This window comes from Hyla sarda, chromosome 5, assembly GCF_029499605.1.
Source record: "Hyla sarda isolate aHylSar1 chromosome 5, aHylSar1.hap1, whole genome shotgun sequence".
In the NCBI taxonomy this organism is placed as follows: domain Eukaryota; kingdom Metazoa; phylum Chordata; class Amphibia; order Anura; family Hylidae; genus Hyla; species Hyla sarda.
Genome location: NC_079193.1, coordinates 164,976,704 through 164,994,812, shown reverse-complemented (window position 1 = coordinate 164,994,812; position 18,109 = coordinate 164,976,704). Strand labels below are relative to the sequence as shown.

The window sequence follows — 18,109 nt, the reverse complement described above, 5'->3', positions numbered from 1 at the left end:
AAAAAAAAAGTGAAAAATCCCCTCCCCCAATAAAAAAGTAAAACGTCAGTTTTTTCCTATTTTACCCCCAAAAAGCGTAAAAAACATTTTTTATAGACATATTTGGTATCGCCGCGTGCGTAAATGTCCGAACTATTAAAATAAAATGTTAATGATCCCGTACGGTGAACGGCGTGAACGAAAAAAAATTTAAAAAGTCCAAAATTCCTACTTTTTTAATACATTTTATTTAAAAAAAAATTATAAAAAATGTATTAAAAGTTTTTTATATACAAATGTGGTATCAAAAAAAAGTACAGATCATGGCGCAAAAAATGAGCCCCCATACCGCCGCTTATACGGAAAAATAAAAAAGTTATAGGTCATCAAAATAAAGGGATTATAAACGTACTGTTACGCCGAGCGCTCCGGGTCCCCGCTCCTCCCCGGAGCGCTCGCTACACTCTCCCCGCTGCAGCGCTCCGGTCAGATCCACTGACCCGGGGCGCTGCGATTCCGCTTCCAGCCGGGATGCGATTCGCGATGCGGGTAGCGCCCGCTCGCGATGCGCACCCCGGCTCCCGTACCTGACTCGCTCTCCCTCGGTCCTGTCCCGGCGCGCGCGGCCCCGCTCCCTAGGGCGCGCGCGCGCCGGGTCTTTGCGATTTAAAGGGCCACTGCGCCGCTGATTGGCGCAGTGATTCCAATTAGTGTCTTCACCTGTGCACTTCCCTATATCACCTCACTTCCCCTGCACTTCCTTGCCGGATCTTGTTGCCATTGTGCCAGTGAAAGCGTTTCCTTGTGTGTTCCTAGCCTGTGTTCCAGACCTCCTGCCGTTGCCCCTGACTACGATCCTTGCTGCCTGCCCCGACCTTCTGCTACGTCCGACCTTGCTTCTGTCTACTCCCTTGTACCGCGCCTATCTTCAGCAGCCTGAGAGGTGAGCCGTTGCTAGTGGATACGACCTGGTCACTACCGCCGCAGCAAGACCATCCCGCTTTGCGGCGGGCTCTGGTGAAAACCAGTAGTGACTTAGAACCGGTCCACTAGCACGGTCCACGCCAATCCCTCTCTGGCACAGAGGATCCACTACCTGCCAGCCGGCATCGTGACAGTAGATCCGGCCATGGATCCCGCTGAAGTTCCTCTGCCAGTTGTCACTGACCTCACCACGGTGGTCGCCCAGCAGTCGCAACAGATAGCGCAACAAGGCCAACAGCTGTCTCAACTGACCGTTATGCTACAGCAGTTACTACCACAGCTTCAGCAGTCATCTCCTCCGCCAGCTCCTGCACCTCCTCCGCAGCGAGTGGCCGCTCCTGGTCTACGCCTATCCTTGCCGGATAAATTTGATGGGGACTCTAAGTTTTGCCGTGGCTTTCTTTCCCAATGTTCCCTGCATCTGGAGATGATGTCGGACCTGTTTCCCACTGAAAGGTCTAAGGTGGCTTTCGTAGTCAGCCTTCTGTCTGGAAAAGCCCTGTCTTGGGCCACACCGCTCTGGGACCGCAATGACCCCGTCACTGCCTCCGTACACTCCTTCTTCTCGGAAATCCGAAGTGTCTTTGAGGAACCTGCCCGAGCCTCTTCTGCTGAGACTGCCCTGTTGAACCTGGTCCAGGGTAATTCTTCCGTTGGCGAGTATGCCGTACAATTCCGTACTCTTGCTTCAGAATTATCCTGGAACAATGAGGCCCTCTGCGCGACCTTTAAAAAAGGCCTATCCAGCAACATTAAAGATGTTCTGGCCGCACGAGAAATGCCTGCTAATCTTCATGAACTTATTCACCTAGCCACTCGCATTGACATGCGTTTTTCCGAAAGGCGTCAGGAGCTCCGCCAAGATATGGACTCTGTTCGCACGAGGCGTTTCTTCTCCTCGGCTCCTCTCTCCTCTGGTCCCCTGCAATCTGTTCCTGTGCCTCCCGCCGTGGAGGCTATGCAGGTCGACCGGTCTCGCCTGACACCTCAAGAGAGGACACGACGCCGCATGGAGAACCTCTGCCTGTACTGTGCTAGTACCGAACACTTCCTGAGGGATTGTCCTATCCGTCCTCCCCGCCTGGAAAGACGTACGCTGACTCCGCACAAAGGTGAGACAATCCTTGATGTCTACTCTGCTTCTCCACGTCTTACTGTGCCTGTGCGGATGTCTGCCTCTGCCTTCTCCTTCTCTACTGTGGCCTTCTTGGACTCTGGATCTGCAGGAAATTTTATTTTGGCCTCTCTCGTCAACAGGTTCAACATCCCAGTGACCAGTCTCGCCAGACCCCTTTACATCAATTGTGTAAACAATGAAAGATTGGACTGTACCATACGTTTCCGCACGGAGCCCCTTCTAATGAGCATCGGATCTCATCACGAGAGGATTGAACTTTTGGTCCTCCCCAATTGCACCTCGGAAATTCTCCTTGGACTTCCCTGGCTTCAACTTCATTCCCCAACCCTGGATTGGTCCACTGGGGAGATCAAGAGTTGGGGGCCCTCTTGTTCCAAGGACTGTCTAAAACCGGTTCCCAGTAACCCTTGCCGTGACTCTGTGGTTCCTCCAGTAACCGGTCTCCCTAAGGCCTATATGGACTTCGCGGATGTTTTCTGCAAAAAACAAGCGGAGACTCTACCTCCTCACAGGCCTTATGATTGTCCTATCGACCTCCTCCCGGGCACTACTCCACCCCGGGGCAGAATTTATCCTCTCTCTGCCCCAGAAACTCTCTGCCGTCTTAGATTGGCCACGCCCCTCCGGACTCCGTGCTATCCAACGCTTTTTGGGGTTCGCCAATTATTACAGGCAATTTATTCCACATTTTTCTACCCTTGTGGCTCCTATCGTGGCTTTAACCAAAAAAAATGCCGATCCCAAGTCCTGGCCTCCTCAAGCGGAAGACGCCTTTAAACGCCTCAAGTCTGCCTTTTCTTCGGCTCCCGTGCTCTCCAGACCTGACCCTTCCAAACCCTTCCTACTGGAGGTTGATGCCTCCTCAGTGGGAGCTGGAGCTGTTCTTCTACAGAAAAATTCTTCCGGGCATGCCGTCACTTGTGGTTTTTTTTCTAGGACCTTCTCTCCGGCGGAGAGGAACTACTCCATCGGGGATCGAGAGCTTCTAGCCATTAAATTAGCACTTGAGGAGTGGAGGCATCTGCTGGAGGGATCAAGATTTCCAGTTATTATTTACACCGACCACAAGAACCTCTCCTACCTCCAGTCTGCCCAACGGCTGAATCCTCGCCAGGCCCGGTGGTCTCTGTTCTTTGCCCGGTTTAATTTTGAGATTCACTTTCGTCCTGCCGATAAGAACATTAGGGCCGATGCTCTCTCTCGTTCCTCGGATGCCTCAGAAGTTGAACTCTCTCCGCAACACATCATTCCACCTGACTGCCTGATCTCCACTTCTCCTGCCTTCATCAGGCAAACTCCTCCAGGAAAGACCTTTGTTTCTCCACGCCAACGCCTCGGAATCCTCAAATGGGGTCACTCCTCCCATCTAGCAGGTCATGTGGGCATCAAGAAATCTCTGCAACTCATCTCCCGCTTCTATTGGTGGCCGACTCTGGAGACGGATGTTGTGGACTTTGTGCGAGCCTGCACTATCTGTGCCCGGGATAAGACTCCTCGCCAGAAGCCCGCTGGTTTTCTTCATCCCCTGCCTGTCCCCGAACAGCCTTGGTCTCTGATTGGTATGGATTTTATTACTGATTTACCCCCTTCCCGTGGCAACACTGTTATTTGGGTGGTCGTTGATCGATTCTCCAAAATGGCACATTTCATCCCTCTTCCTGGTCTTCCTTCAGCGCCTCAGTTGGCTAAACAATTTTTTGTACACATTTTTCGTCTTCACGGGTTGCCTACGCAGATCGTCTCGGATAGAGGTGTCCAATTCGTGTCTAAATTCTGGAGGGCTCTCTGTAAACAACTCAAGATTAAATTAAATTTTTCTTCTGCATATCATCCCCAGTCCAATGGACAAGTAGAAAGAATTAACCAGGTCTTGGGTGATTATTTGCGACATTTTGTTTCCTCCCGCCAGGATGACTGGGCAGATCTCCTTCCATGGGCCGAATTCTCGTATAACTTCAGAGTCTCTGAATCTTCCTCCAAATCCCCATTTTTCGTGGTGTACGGCCGTCACCCTCTTCCCCCCCTCCCTACCCCCTTGCCCTCTGGTCTACCCGCTGTGGATGAAATTTCTCGTGACCTTTCCATCATATGGAGAGAGACCCAAAATTCTCTCTTACAGGCTTCATCACGCATGAAGAAGTTCGCAGATAAGAAAAGAAGAGCTCCTCCCGTTTTTTCCCCTGGAGACAAGGTATGGCTCTCCGCTAAATATGTCCGCTTCCGTGTCCCTAGCTACAAGTTGGGACCACGCTATCTTGGTCCTTTCAAAGTTTTGTGTCAAATTAATCCTGTCTCTTACAAACTTCTTCTTCCCCCTTCTCTTCGTATCCCTAATGCCTTTCACGTCTCTCTTCTTAAACCACTCATCCTCAACCGTTTTTCTCCCAAATCTGTTCCTCCCACTCCTGTTTCCGGCTCCTCGGACATCTTCTCTGTCAAAGAGATCTTAGCCTCTAAAAAGGTCAGAGGGAAAACTTTTTTTTTAGTGGACTGGGAGGGTTGTGGTCCTGAAGAGAGATCCTGGGAACCTGAGGACAACATCCTAGACAAAAGTCTGCTCCTCAGGTTCTCAGGCTCTAAGAAGAGGGGGAGACCCAAGGGGGGGGGGTACTGTTACGCCGAGCGCTCCGGGTCCCCGCTCCTCCCCGGAGCGCTCGCTACACTCTCCCCGCTGCAGCGCTCCGGTCAGATCCACTGACCCGGGGCGCTGCGATTCCGCTTCCAGCCGGGATGCGATTCGCGATGCGGGTAGCGCCCGCTCGCGATGCGCACCCCGGCTCCCGTACCTGACTCGCTCTCCCTCGGTCCTGTCCCGGCGCGCGCGGCCCCGCTCCCTAGGGCGCGCGCGCGCCGGGTCTTTGCGATTTAAAGGGCCACTGCGCCGCTGATTGGCGCAGTGATTCCAATTAGTGTCTTCACCTGTGCACTTCCCTATATCACCTCACTTCCTTGCCGGATCTTGTTGCCATTGTGCCAGTGAAAGCGTTTCCTTGTGTGTTCCTAGCCTGTGTTCCAGACCTCCTGCCGTTGCCCCTGACTACGATCCTTGCTGCCTGCCCCGACCTTCTGCTACGGCCGACCTTGCTTCTGTCTACTCCCTTGTACCGCGCCTATCTTCAGCAGCCTGAGAGGTGAGCCGTTGCTAGTGGATACGACCTGGTCACTACCGCCGCAGCAAGACCATCCCGCTTTGCGGCGGGCTCTGGTGAAAACCAGTAGTGACTTAGAACCGGTCCACTAGCACGGTCCACGCCAATCCCTCTCTGGCACAGAGGATCCACTACCTGCCAGCCGGCATCGTGACACGTACTAATTTGGTTAAAAAGTTTGTGATTTTTTTTAAGCGCAACAATAATATAAAAGTATATAATAATGGGTATCATTTTAATCGTATTTACCCTCAGAATAAAGAACACATGTCATTTTTACCAGAAATTGTACGGCGTGAAAACAAAACCTTCCAAAATTAGCAAAATTGCGTTTTTCGTTTTAATTTCCCCACAAAAATAGTGTTTTTTGGTTGCGCCATACATTTTATGATATAATGAGTGATGTCATTACAAAGGACAACTGGTCGCGCAAAAAACAAGCCCTCATACTAGTCTGTTGATAAAAATATAAAAGAGTTATGATTTTATACCCCTTTAAGATAGAAAATACATAAGAATACAAATAAGTGACATTTTGACCACACAATAATTGAGAACTGTCACAGATGGAAGGGGCAATATTGGCAAATCATTTCTAGTGCTTTAACGCTTAGTAAGGCATCGAAGGGCTAATCCCAAAATTAGAGGTTATCGCTTAACCACAGGATCGTCAGAGAGGGCGCACATAGTACGTAGTATAATAAAAAAAATGTTTTACTCCTTAAAGACATAGCCCATTTTGGCCTTAACCAGCCTAGCGGTATTCCCGAGTGTGACTCGGGGTTAATTTTCGCTGCTAGAAGCGGTAACCCCGAGTCACGCTCGGGGTAGAATTGCAGAGTTGCTGTGCGGGCTGCACAGGATATCGCAAAAGCAATCAAATCGCGATTTTTGCTTTTTGCGATGTAGTGATGCAGCCCCCGGGAAAATATGTGATTATCTGCTCGGGTCGACTCCCGTTGCGGGGGCCGGCCAGAGCAGGTAAAGACATATGCTAAAAGTCAGTGTTTCTCAACCAGGGGGCCTCCAGATGTTGCAAAACTACAACTCTCAGCATGCCCGGACAGCCAAAGGCTGTCCGGGCATGCTGGGAGCAGTAGTTTCACAACAGCTGGAGGCCCCCTGGTAGAAAATCCTGAACTAAGTGTAAAAGTAAGAAGGAAGAAAATAAAAAAACCTTTTGCTCACCTAGTCCCGGTCCCTGAAGATGTCGTTCCCCTCCGTGCGCTCTGTTCACTGCTCTATTCATCTTACAGGACCTTTCACTTTTCAGCCAATCACAGGCCGCAGTGGTGTAAAGCCTGTGATTGGCTGAAGGGGAAAGGGCTTGTTCTGCAGCAAATACACTAGGTTTGAAATCTGCCCGGCAAACCTAGTGTATTTGCTGCAGGACAAGGTGACAAGGTGACAGAGGGGGGAATGTGACACAGGGGAGAATGAAACAAGAGGGGGGGGGGGGGAATGTGACATAGGGGGGAATGTGACAGAGGGGGGAATGTGACATAGGGGGGAATGTGACAGAGGGGGGAATGTAACAAGGGGGGGGGGGGGGAAATGTGACAAGGGGGGGGGGGGGAATGTGACATAGGGGGGAATGTGACAGAGGGGAGAATGTGACAAGGGGGGGGGGATGTGACAGGGGGGAGGAATGTGACAAAGGGGGGATGTGACAGGGGGGGAGTGGAATGTAACATGGAGGGGGGAGAAGGTAACAAGGGGGGGGGAGAATGTAACAAGGGGGGAATGTGACAGGGGGGATGAATGTGACGGGGGGGAGAGTGTAACAAGGGGGGAATGTGACAGGGGGGATGAATGTGACGGGGGGGAGAGTGTAACAAGGGGGGATGAATGTGACGGGGGGGGGGGAGAATGCAACAAGGGGGGGGAATGTGACAGGCGGGGAATGTGATATGGGGGGGGAAATGTGACAAGGGAGGGGGAATGTGACGGGGGGAGATGTGGAATTTCAATGCAAAAAATTGTACCGCTTTTGGTACAAATTTCCAGACGGAATCGTACCGCTAGGGAGGTTAAGGACACAGGAGCATAACTTTATTTTCCATCCACAGACCCATATGAGAGATTTTTTTTTGCGTGACCAGCTGCAATTTGTAATGACACCTTTCATTTTACCATAAAATGTATGGTGCAATAAAAAAAAATAATAATATTTGTGTGGGGAAATTGATAAGAAAACTGCAATTTTGCAACTTTTGGAGGGTTAGGTTTTTACGCTGTACACTTTATGGTAAAACTCACGTTTTGTTTACTCTGTGGTCAATATGACTAAAATGATACCCATGATTACATGCTTCTCTATAATTGTACAGCTTAAAAAAAAACAAACACTCTATTCTGACCACCTTTAACTTTCTCATTTTTGGGTAGACGGGGATGAGGGCTCATTTCTTTATAATTTTTATTGGTACCATAATTGTGTATATGTGACTTTGTGATCACTACTTTTTTTTTTTTATGTTTATGCTGTTCATAGTATTGATCACGGCATCTGAAGGGTTAATGGCGCACTTCAGGGGGATTGCTGATTGCTCAGGTCCCGGCTAATGATAACAGCAGCCGACTGGTGTTTGGGATCACCATGTTGGGCGGCACGGTGATGACAGAACCGCGAAGTCTACATGTATGCTGCTGTGCGTCCCAGGGCACGACGGCGTACATGTATGCCACATGGCATCTAAGAGTTAAACAAAATAAACAGAAATGTATTGAAATGTATGATTTTTTGTTTACCTTGTTTATATCCGATAACTTGCATGGCAGTGAGGAATTTTTTGCAGGCTTCTTCATATTGTCCTTCTTTGTACAGCAAACACCCCGAATTAATTTCACTATCTGGATCATCAGACGGTATCTGCTCTACCAGGCTCTAAAAGATAATATTACAGAATGATTTGCTTTATACTTTCTAGGAACAGACCAAGCACCATTTCATGGAGGAATCGTTTTCTGACACATCATCGTTACTGATGATTTTCCACAACTGTTAGAAAGCATCAAACCAGGAGGACTGTAAAAACAAATGACATTCTCAGACAGAAAGGAGAAATCTATCACTATTACATCTTACAATACAGATAGAACAAATATATTTCTCCCTGGACCATCTTCTACCAAAGATCTTTTCAAACTAACAGACTATCACCTGCCTTTGAAATGTATATGAGCCACAAGCCCTACACATAAGGTCTACACATTACAACAGTTTAATGCGCATGTATTATGCTTATGTTCTGGTCTGTACAGTCAGGTATGATCGTTTTTGCATTCCTTTGTATATGTACAGTGGTCCCTCAACATACCATGGTAATCCGTTCCAAACGGACCATCGTTTTTTGAAACCATCGCATGTTGAGGGATCCGTGCCGTTGGCTGTCCGGGCATGCTGGGTGTTGTAGTTTTGCAACATCTGGAGGTCCGCAGGTTGTAGACGACTATTAGAGGAAGTTGTACTCACCTGTCCCCGCCGCTCCAGACCGTCACCGCTCGTCACCGCTGCCCGGGATGTCGCCGTCCATCGCTGTCGCCGTGTCCCCGATGCTCCAGCAAGGCCTCTGCTTCCCCAGCATCCGCGCTCTCCGTCGCCGCCATCACGTCGCTACGCACGCCGCTCCTATTGGATGATGGGACAGCGTGCGCAGCGACGTGATGACGATGATGGAGAGTGCCGATGATGCGGGGGATCCTGAAGAGGATGTGCCGGAGCCCCGAGGACAGGTAAGTGATCATCAGCGGACCACACGGGGCACCGTAAACGGCTATCCGGTGGCAGCTGAAGCAGTCTGCGCTGCCGGATAGCCGTTTATGCGATGGCCCCGACATACAAAAGCATTGTATGTTGATGCTGCCTTCAACATGCGATGGCCTCTGAGAGGCCATCGTATGTTGAAATTACCCTATGTCGGGGCCATCGTAGGTCGAGGGGTCACTGTATTTCTCCATTATTTGTTACTGTTTTTCAGGGGTATTAGGGTATGTTCACACTACGGATTATGAATGGAATCTCCACTCGCTCCATTCCGCGAGCGGAGATTCCATTCTGGCGGCCGCCACAATACTTCGGCGGTAGGACCGCGCGGCACTGCGCCGTCACCATAGAAGGCTATGCAGTGTTCGCGGACTTCTGCGCAAAGAATGAACATGTTCTTTCTTTGCGCTGAACAATTTCAGCGTCGGAATTGTCCGCTGCTGAAATTCCGCAGTGTTAACGGGTCTCGCGGAAACCCATTCACATTGATGTTTATGTTCACAGCACTTAATTCCGTTTGCGGAATTCCACTCACGGAATTCCGCGGGAATTACGTAGTGTGAACATCACACTTCATAGAAATGTTACATATTCATAGCTGCATTTTTTTTTTTTATCAGGTTTTTAACCCTTTTTTTTCGTAAAGCTGTACTGAGCATGCTCAGTACAAAAAACAGATACTAAAAAAAACCTGACAATAACTGATAATAATGGATGTTTTTTGTTTTGAACATCCGGTTCTCATTGACATCAATGTTAAATTTTAACGTACGGTGTTTCACCATTTTCTTCTGCCGGACCAAAATTTTGTGCATGCACCGTCTTTTGTGCGAGCAAAAATAACTGACATTAGTAAAAACGGACATGCCTGATGCAAAAGGATGTTCAAAAAATCCCATTGACAAGAATGGGATTTTTTGATGCCCGTTACCAGGACCTTTTGCCGGGAGTAATAACTGAGTTTTTTTTTTACAGGATGATACCTGTAGTGTGAAAGGGGCCTTAGAAATGAATGGGCCTGATCAGTCACTATCCATTGAACTCAAGCACTCAGTTGTACAAATATCTCCCAGTGATTTTAACAAGGATTTCCATACATATACATAAAGATACCTTTGGATAAGGCCTATCTGTATGTGGGAGGGGGGGAGTTGTAGTTTTGCAACAGCAGGAGGCACCCTGGTCTGGAAACACGGTGTAATGCATGATAGTACCCTTGCCTTGCGTAGCGTATACATAATGTATTCATAGCCAACTCTAAGCCGAAGGCCGTCAATGCATGCTGGGAGTTGTAGTTTTGTAACAACTGGCGGCACCCTGGTTGGGAAACACTACTTCATGGTATCTACTATCAGAGCTAATCCGTTAAACTGCTGTTACTGGTCCTGTGTTATGTATGTGAAGTCGAAAATAATCTATTTGCCTGAGAGGACAGCTCTTATCTGACGGAGGATGTCTTTGGAGAGACAATATCTACTGCACATGCTTATTCTAGTAGTGGGAGCTGCCTCTATAAGGCTAGGTTCATATACAGTATTTTCAAAATCAGACGTGTAACTGATACAGAGAAAACTATAATGGAAAGATTTATCCTGTGTATTTCCTAAACAATTTGTAGACATAACTGAACAAAGACCTGATTCCATTCATTTCATACCTTAGCTCCTGATAGGTCTTCTTCTCCATATTTAATGCAAGCTTGTAATTTTAACACCTAACAGAAAACATAGAGGACAAATAAGAAGCCACAATCACAGGGTTAAACACATAATTCTTATATGAGCAGCATTTTATCACTGTATTCGGTTTACGGGCCTGAAGGGTTAATGTGCAGAATATGAGATTTCCTCTCAGATTATACACAATGATATAGCACGTTAAACAAATTATTCATTCTATATATGCTTCTCAGCATCATAAGATTTAATGTCTAGCTATGATAAGCAGTTGTGTGTGTACATGGGAAGTAGCACTATTTCTGACCATTATCTGACTTGTATAAGGCACTTTACACCGGTCTTCCCATCTCTAATCTTCAGTTGTCCCTGAGCTAGAGGGTGGAGACTAGCTAATATGATGTCCCCCATACAGTGCACACACAAAACAGACCTTGCTCCCCTATAGATCAACAGATACATTTAGAAGCAGCAACATCATGGTGGACATTATAGTTTAGTTCTGGGCAGTGCAACCATTGTGGTATAATGCTTACTAGAGTTTTCAGTGGCGTCTCTGTATGTCTGTTTGCCTATTTTCCTCCCCTTCATAGGCCTCTATGGGCAGCATGTAACCTTACACCACAGTCGGATGATCTGTCTAGTCTCTCAAGACTGTCTTTTCACAGTTTTTTCAGAGAGAATAACTAAAAAAGTTTATTGAATGTGCAGTGACTATTTAAAGTAGTTTCAAAAGTGGAATTTTAGAGGAATTATAGCTATACACAATGGCCAGGGACAGAGCTCCCAGTCACTAGGGTGGTCCCTAGCAAGCAAGTCTACGAAAGGATCAGCAAAAATAGCTGTCAAATGTAGGTCAAAGGGGTATTCCAGGGAAAAAATTTTTTTTATATTAACTGGCTCCAGAAACAGATTTGTAAATTACTTCTATTAAAAAAATCTTAATCCTTCCAATAATTATCAGCTGCTGAAGATGAGTTGTTCTTTTGTCTGGCAACAGTGCTCTCTGCTGACATATCTGCTTATCTCAGGAACTGCACAGAGTAGAAGAGGTTTGCTATGGGGATTTGCTTCTATTCTGGACAGTTCCCGAGACAGGTGTCATCAGAAAGCACTTAGACAGAAAAAGACAACTCAACTTCAGCAGCTCATAGAATTTTAGCAGAAGTAATTTACAAATCTGTTTAACTTTCTGGAGCCAGTTGATATATAAAAATGTTTTTTTCCTGGATAACCCCTTTAAGCCAACAGTTATTTGATGTGTGACCAGTTATTTGTCAGTAAGACCTCTGCTAATCCGCTACTGCAGAGATAGTGACATGCACAATAGTCAGGTTTATTTCATATGGGTTAAAATACTGTAGTAGCAATGTGATAAATGTTGTCAGGTGGTTACAGTTGGAACAAGCAGATATTTTTTGCTTACTGTAAAATCTCTTTCTCGGAAGATCCATTGGGGGGACACAGAGACTGTGGGTAGATCTTGCTGCTACTAGGAGGCTGACACTAGGCATACAAAAAGAAAGTCAGCCCCTCCTGGCAGGATATACCCCGCCTACTGACGCTGGATATACCCCGCCTACTGACGTTTGGTTCCCTCGGACACCTGAGCAGGTGTCCGAGGGAACCAAACAAAAAAGGAACCAAAAACAACCCCTCAGACAGAAAACCGAACCATAGCAACAAACACAATGGGTGGGTGCTGCGTCCCCCAATGGATCCCCCGAGAAAGAGATTTTACGGTAAGCATAAAAAATCTATTTTTCTCGGCTCCATCAGGGGACAAAGACACCGTGGGACATTCCAAAGCAGTCCCGGGGTGGGAAAAAATACACAACACAGAATCAGGCAGAAGACTGAGCCACTGCCGCCTGCAACACTTTGTGACCCAAACGAGTGTCAGCTGATGCAAACGTGTGCACCTGGTAGAATTTAGTGAGAGTCTGCAAGGACGACCAGCTGGCCGCGCCTTACAGACTTGCAAAGCCAAAGCCCTATTGCGGAGTGCCCAAGAAGTCCCAACGGAACATGTGGAATGCGCAGTCACCCGAAAAGGTGGGACCTTCCCTTTACGACGGTACGAGTCCAAGATGGCAGAACGGATCCACCGTGAAATGGTCGCCTTGGAAGCCGGAAGACCCTTGCGACCACCCTCCAGAATCACAAAGAAGGAGTCACCCTGCCGAAAAGAGGAGTTGATGGAAAGATAGATCCGGACAGCTCGAACAACGTCCAGACTATGTAGGTAACGCTCCTTAGCGTTGGATGGAGCCAGACAAAATTAAGGAAGGACGATCTCCTCGTTCATGTGAAAGGGGGAAACCACCTTGGGCAAGAAGGAGGGAGGCGGCCAAAAAACCACCAAGTCCTGATGAAGGACCAAGAAGGGACAAGAGAGAGCCACCAGCTATGAGACCCTCCTAATGGAGGTAATCGTGATGAGGAAGGCGACCATCCGGCCCAGTATCTCCATGCAGAAGTGAATCGGAACAAGAGAGGGGCGTTGTAGGCGACAGACACCCTCCTGCAGGGAGCGCCACTTGTCCAACAGAAGACGAACACTGTGCCAAAAAGAAGACCCAGAAAGACAAGAGACTAGGAGGCAGACAGGTTGGACTTTTCCTGGTTGATCACCCAACTGAAGGCGGACAGAGTCTGTACCGTGGGATGAAGGATCTCCGAGTTTTGGGACAAGGACGGAGCTTTGATCAAAAGATCGTCCAGGTAAGGGAGGGCCAAGATCCCCCTGGGCCCAAAGGATGGAAATCACCGCCACCATGACTTTGGTGAAAACCCTGGGAGCTGTAGCTAGGCCAAAAGAAAGAGCCATGAACTGAAAGTGACCCGCAGGGACAGCGAAGCGGAGGAAAATGGGGATATGCAGATAGGCATCCCAGATATCCACTGAAGAAACTCCCCCTGATCCATGGACCCCACTACGGAGTGGAGGGACTCCATGCGAAAATGACGTAGCCGCAAATGGTGGTTGAGTAGCTTGAGGTCCAGAATGGGGCAGGCAGAGCCCTCTTTCTTGGGGACGACAAAGAGATTCGAGTAGAACCCTGAAAATCGCTCCCCTGGAGGAACTGGCACAATCACTCCCTGAGCGAGGAGGGTACTTAAAGCAACCTGAAAGGCCGCCGACAAAAAAGGGGAACGAGGAGGGTGGGATCAGAAGAAACGATCATGGAGAAGGGAAGCACACTCTATCCGGTAACCATCGGAGATGACGTCCCGGACCCAGGAGTCCTGAACCAGCGCTAGCTAAACGTCCCGGAAAAGAGACAGACGCTCTCTCACCCGAGAAGAGGACACAGGTGGGGGCGTCCCTTCAGGAGGAGGGAGGCTTACAGTTACCGGACTTGGCCATGAAAACGCCAGAAAGGTTGTCTGACTTCCAGAAAGGACATGCCTTAAAAGAAGGGGCTTTCCGAGATTGCAAGTGCACCTGCCTATGAGGACGACCCGATGCAAAGGACAGAAAGAAAGGCGCCTTCTGAGGGGGATGGGAGCGGCGAGGTTTGTTCTGTGGCAGCAGAGAATTTTTACCTCCAGTAACTTCGGAAATAATTTAATCTAGATGTTTCCCAAAGAGTCAAGAACCTGAGAAAGGTAACTATTAGAGATTTCTTTGAAGTAGCATCTGCATCCAACACCTTCAGCCACATGGAGCGACGAATCGCAAACAAATTACCCGAGGCAAAGGCTGTGCATCGGGCGGACTCCAAGGCCACTGAACAGGGGAAGTCTCCGGCCTGAGAAAGTTGGAGAGCGAGATCCGCCCAGTCCTCCCGAGGAGCACCTGATAGGATTCCCTGCCGTAGCTGAGAAGCCCAAACCGAAACTGCCTTGGACACCCAAGTGGATGCGAAGGTGGGTAGCAAGGACAAACCTGCCGATTCTTCTTGTCCGCAGGATCCTTGAAGGATGCTGTGTCCGCCAGAGGCAGGGTAGTAGATTTGGACAGACAAGAAACTGCAGGTGGCACCGTCCACTTGGAAACCAGATCCGGACGAAAGGGAAACTGAGCTTGAATCTTCTTGGTTCCATGGAATTATTGTCCGGATGCTTCCAAGCTGCGTCCATCAGGTGTCAAATTCAGCATGAGAACTGAAAGCCTTGGGGGAACACCAAGAGTGGCGAAAAGAAACTGCCGGATCAGGATCTGAAGTTCTTGGGTCCTCCAGATTAAAAGTGTCCCTGATGGCTGACACCAAGCTGTCCACCATATCAGACACGGAAGAGTGGTCCTCATGATCCAAGATGGATTCCGACCCGTCATCCGCTACTTCCCCTAGAGAGTGGGAGACTGCGGTGGTAGCCTTAAACTGAGGTGTGTTAGACCTAGAACAAGGAGTTGGGGACCTGGGATGGTCACCAGTGGAGTGGCGACGCTTCCGGGGAGCTGGGGAAGAAGAGAAAGATCTACAGGAAGAATGTCTATCCCGATTACGCGACTCTGTAGAAGAGCCTGATGAAATCACTTTAGGGCGCTTGTGAGAGCGATGGAAGTGGGGGTCAGGAGAGACAGAATGGGACACCCTGGTGGTCGTGCTCATGGAAGACCGCTCCAAGGCAGAGGCCACTGATCTGGATTCCCTAGTCAGGTCAGAGATCAACTGAGAAAGGGAAGAAACCCACTTTAGGGGAGGGGCAGACACTGCACGTTCCAGGGGGACATCCTGAGAGACAGACACAGGAGGGATGTTGCACATAGAGGAGCAGGCAGAACAGGTGGATTCAGTGGAACCACCGGGCATTTTGGTCTTGCAGCCCAAGCAAGAGTAGTAGGTGACTAAGGCTGTGGCCGCCTGTCTGGGGGGAGGTTCGGGTCTGGAGTAAGGAAGCAGTCAGCAATTAAATTAGAGCAATCTCACCCAGGTCCTGTGTCCTGCAGCTGGAGCTGAGAAGCAGGCTGTAGTTGTCCTGTGCCCAGAGATGAAGAGGCAGGCAGCCGCTAAGGCGATATGGCTTGCAGAGCCGGAAGGAGGGAGGAGAGAAGCAGGCTGCACCGACCAGAGGGTGTGGACTCCGCACCCAAATGGACCCCATTGGAGGAAGAGATGGAGGAGTACAGAAGCTGACCCCACCAAAATGCGCGCACCGAGCTGATAGGAGAATCAGTGAGTGACCCCTGGTGCACGCGCCGATAGACTATTGGCCGGCAGCAGAAGGAGGCTGGGAGCCCCGCCAGCATGCCCAAGTGCGAGATATGGGTGGAGTTAAGTGCCGGACCAGGCCGCAGCCTCAATTAGTTACCTGCCCGCCGCGCAACTTGCCCAAGAAGTTGGCAAAAATGAAAGTAAACTGAAATGTCGGCTGCACGACTGCAGACCAGCTGACAGGCGCTGCGTTTGGCAGGCCGAAGCAGATGAATTTGAGGTAAGCAGTGTCGGGGATGACGAAGGGGAGGGTCCCCCGGAGCCCCAACACTGCAGCTAGAAAGACTGGAGCCCGTATCCCTGCCCCCTATAAGAATAAAAATGAATTAAAAATCCCCCTGGGGCCCCAGGTATAAGGGGCCCCCTAAAGCAAGGAAGGAAGAAAAAGGGGAGAGGGGGGAGGGGGAAAGATACTCACCCAGTGACCAGCCCATACTCACCTAAGATGTCTTCAGCCAGCTATTTGTCACTTGCATTGGCGGGTAGGGGTTAACGGTGCTTACTCTATGCCCCGTGCCACTTAGCCGCATATGGGGGAACAGGTAGCGCCATGCTCCTGAACCCCCACCTAAAAAAAAGAAATTAAAAAGGAGAAAATAACCTACAACAGGCCCTAGCTATAAAATAAAAAAAGAAGACCAGGTCTGGAGAACTCCAGACCTGTGTCTGCCTCCTACTGACACTAAGCTAAAACTGATTAGCTCAGGGTCAGTAGGCGGGGTATATCCTGCCAGGAGGGGACGACTTTCTTTTTGTATGCCTAGTGTCAGCCTCCTAGTGGCAGAAAGATATACCCACGGTCTGTGTGTCCCCCAATGGAGCCGACCAAGAAATAAGGTTTAAAAGGCACTGCAATGTAGAAATCCAGTGCTCTTACCTTGCTCTGGTATGCAGGACTATCCAAGATAAAGGTTGCTTTCATTGCCTCTGGGTACATACATGCCTTGTACAAGGACTGGGCATAATATAGTTTGTACTCTTCAACCTCAGGGTTTATCTGTGTGAGCTGTTCATAGCAATCTGCAGCATTGACAAAGTCTTGCATCTGATAATAACAGTATCCAAGTAGAGACAGGCCAGCCCTAGACTATAGCATAATAAACACATATATTATATTACACATATGATTAACAATAAAATACACCTAAATTCACTACCCCTTCTAAAAGGAAAATGATAAAAAAAATTCTAAATAAATTACAGAAATAAAACTTGGCATTGCCATCTGTAGACCAACAAGAGACATCTTTTATATTACTGACATGTGCTATAGTACAAACCATATCTATTGGGATGCGTTATATTGAGCCTTCAATTGTGGCTCCTTTTTTGGCCACTAAACAGCTTGACAAATTTGCTGTGCAGGACGTATGAATAGGAGCAGCTGAAGGAAACTGGCATACAAGAACAAGTGTCCATTGCACACAAAAATTCACTTTAAAAAATAAACTTTTTTCCTCCAGACCCTCCAGTACAATGGTGTCCAAACTAGGGATCGACCGATATCAATTTTTTACGGCCGATACCGATAATCGTTGGAGGTTAAGGCCGATAGCCGATAACTTATACTTATATTCCGGTATAAGTTATCGGCTATTTATCCCCCCCGGCGACGCCGCTGCAGATCATTGATTTAAAGCGGTCGCTTTAAATCAATGAACTGCAGCGGCTTTTGCGGTGCCAGAGACCGCCGCCGCCACCCGCTTCTCTCCCCCTGCCTGTCCTGGGGTCTTCCTGAGTCCTACCACCGCCGCTGCCCCCCCCCCCCCCCCCCACCTATCCTCTGCCCTTTGCCTCCTCCATTCCCGGTTTTCTAATTACCTGTTCTCGGGGTCCGTGCTACTTTTGGCTACGGCGGCGTCCTGAGCTGTCACTGTGCACACTGACGGTGACGTTGCGTTGAGGACGTCACTCATCATTGCGCAACGCTCAGCGTAACACAGGACGCCGTAGGAGCCAGAAGTAGCACAGATCCGGGCCCCGGGAACAGGTAATTATAAAACTGGGGATGGGGGAGGCAATGGTGCCGCGGCGGTGGCAGTCTCTAGCCGGAGCGGTGCGGTGGGGGGTGCAGTGCGGTGGGGGGTTGCGGGGCATTATCGGATTATCGGCAAGGTAATTGCCGATACCGATAACATCCAAAATCGTGAATATCGGACGATAATATCAGCCAAACCGATAATCGGTGGATCCCTTGTCCAAACTGTGGGCATCCAGATGTTGCAAAACTACAACTCCCAGCATCCCAGCATGAC

The 18,109-nt window shown here is 48.9% G+C and overlaps 2 protein-coding genes across 3 annotated transcripts in view; one reads left to right on the top strand and one right to left on the bottom strand.

Annotated features, from left to right (window-relative positions):
- NPHP3 (nephrocystin 3) overlaps positions 1 to 18,109 on the top strand; it is a 118,405-nt gene that overhangs the window by 5,616 nt on the left and 94,680 nt on the right. The window lies entirely within an intron of this gene.
- LOC130273580 (tetratricopeptide repeat protein 30A) overlaps positions 1 to 18,109 on the bottom strand; it is a 71,176-nt gene that overhangs the window by 48,164 nt on the left and 4,903 nt on the right. For both annotated transcript variants that reach the window (XM_056520635.1, XM_056520636.1), the window contains exons 3-5: positions 16,732 to 16,941; positions 10,674 to 10,730; positions 8,002 to 8,137 (exon numbers count right to left, since the gene is read on the bottom strand). In XM_056520635.1, the coding sequence (XP_056376610.1) occupies positions 8,002 to 8,137; positions 10,674 to 10,730; positions 16,732 to 16,941 (403 nt within the window). The remainder of the gene's footprint in view (positions 1 to 8,001; positions 8,138 to 10,673; positions 10,731 to 16,731; positions 16,942 to 18,109) is intronic.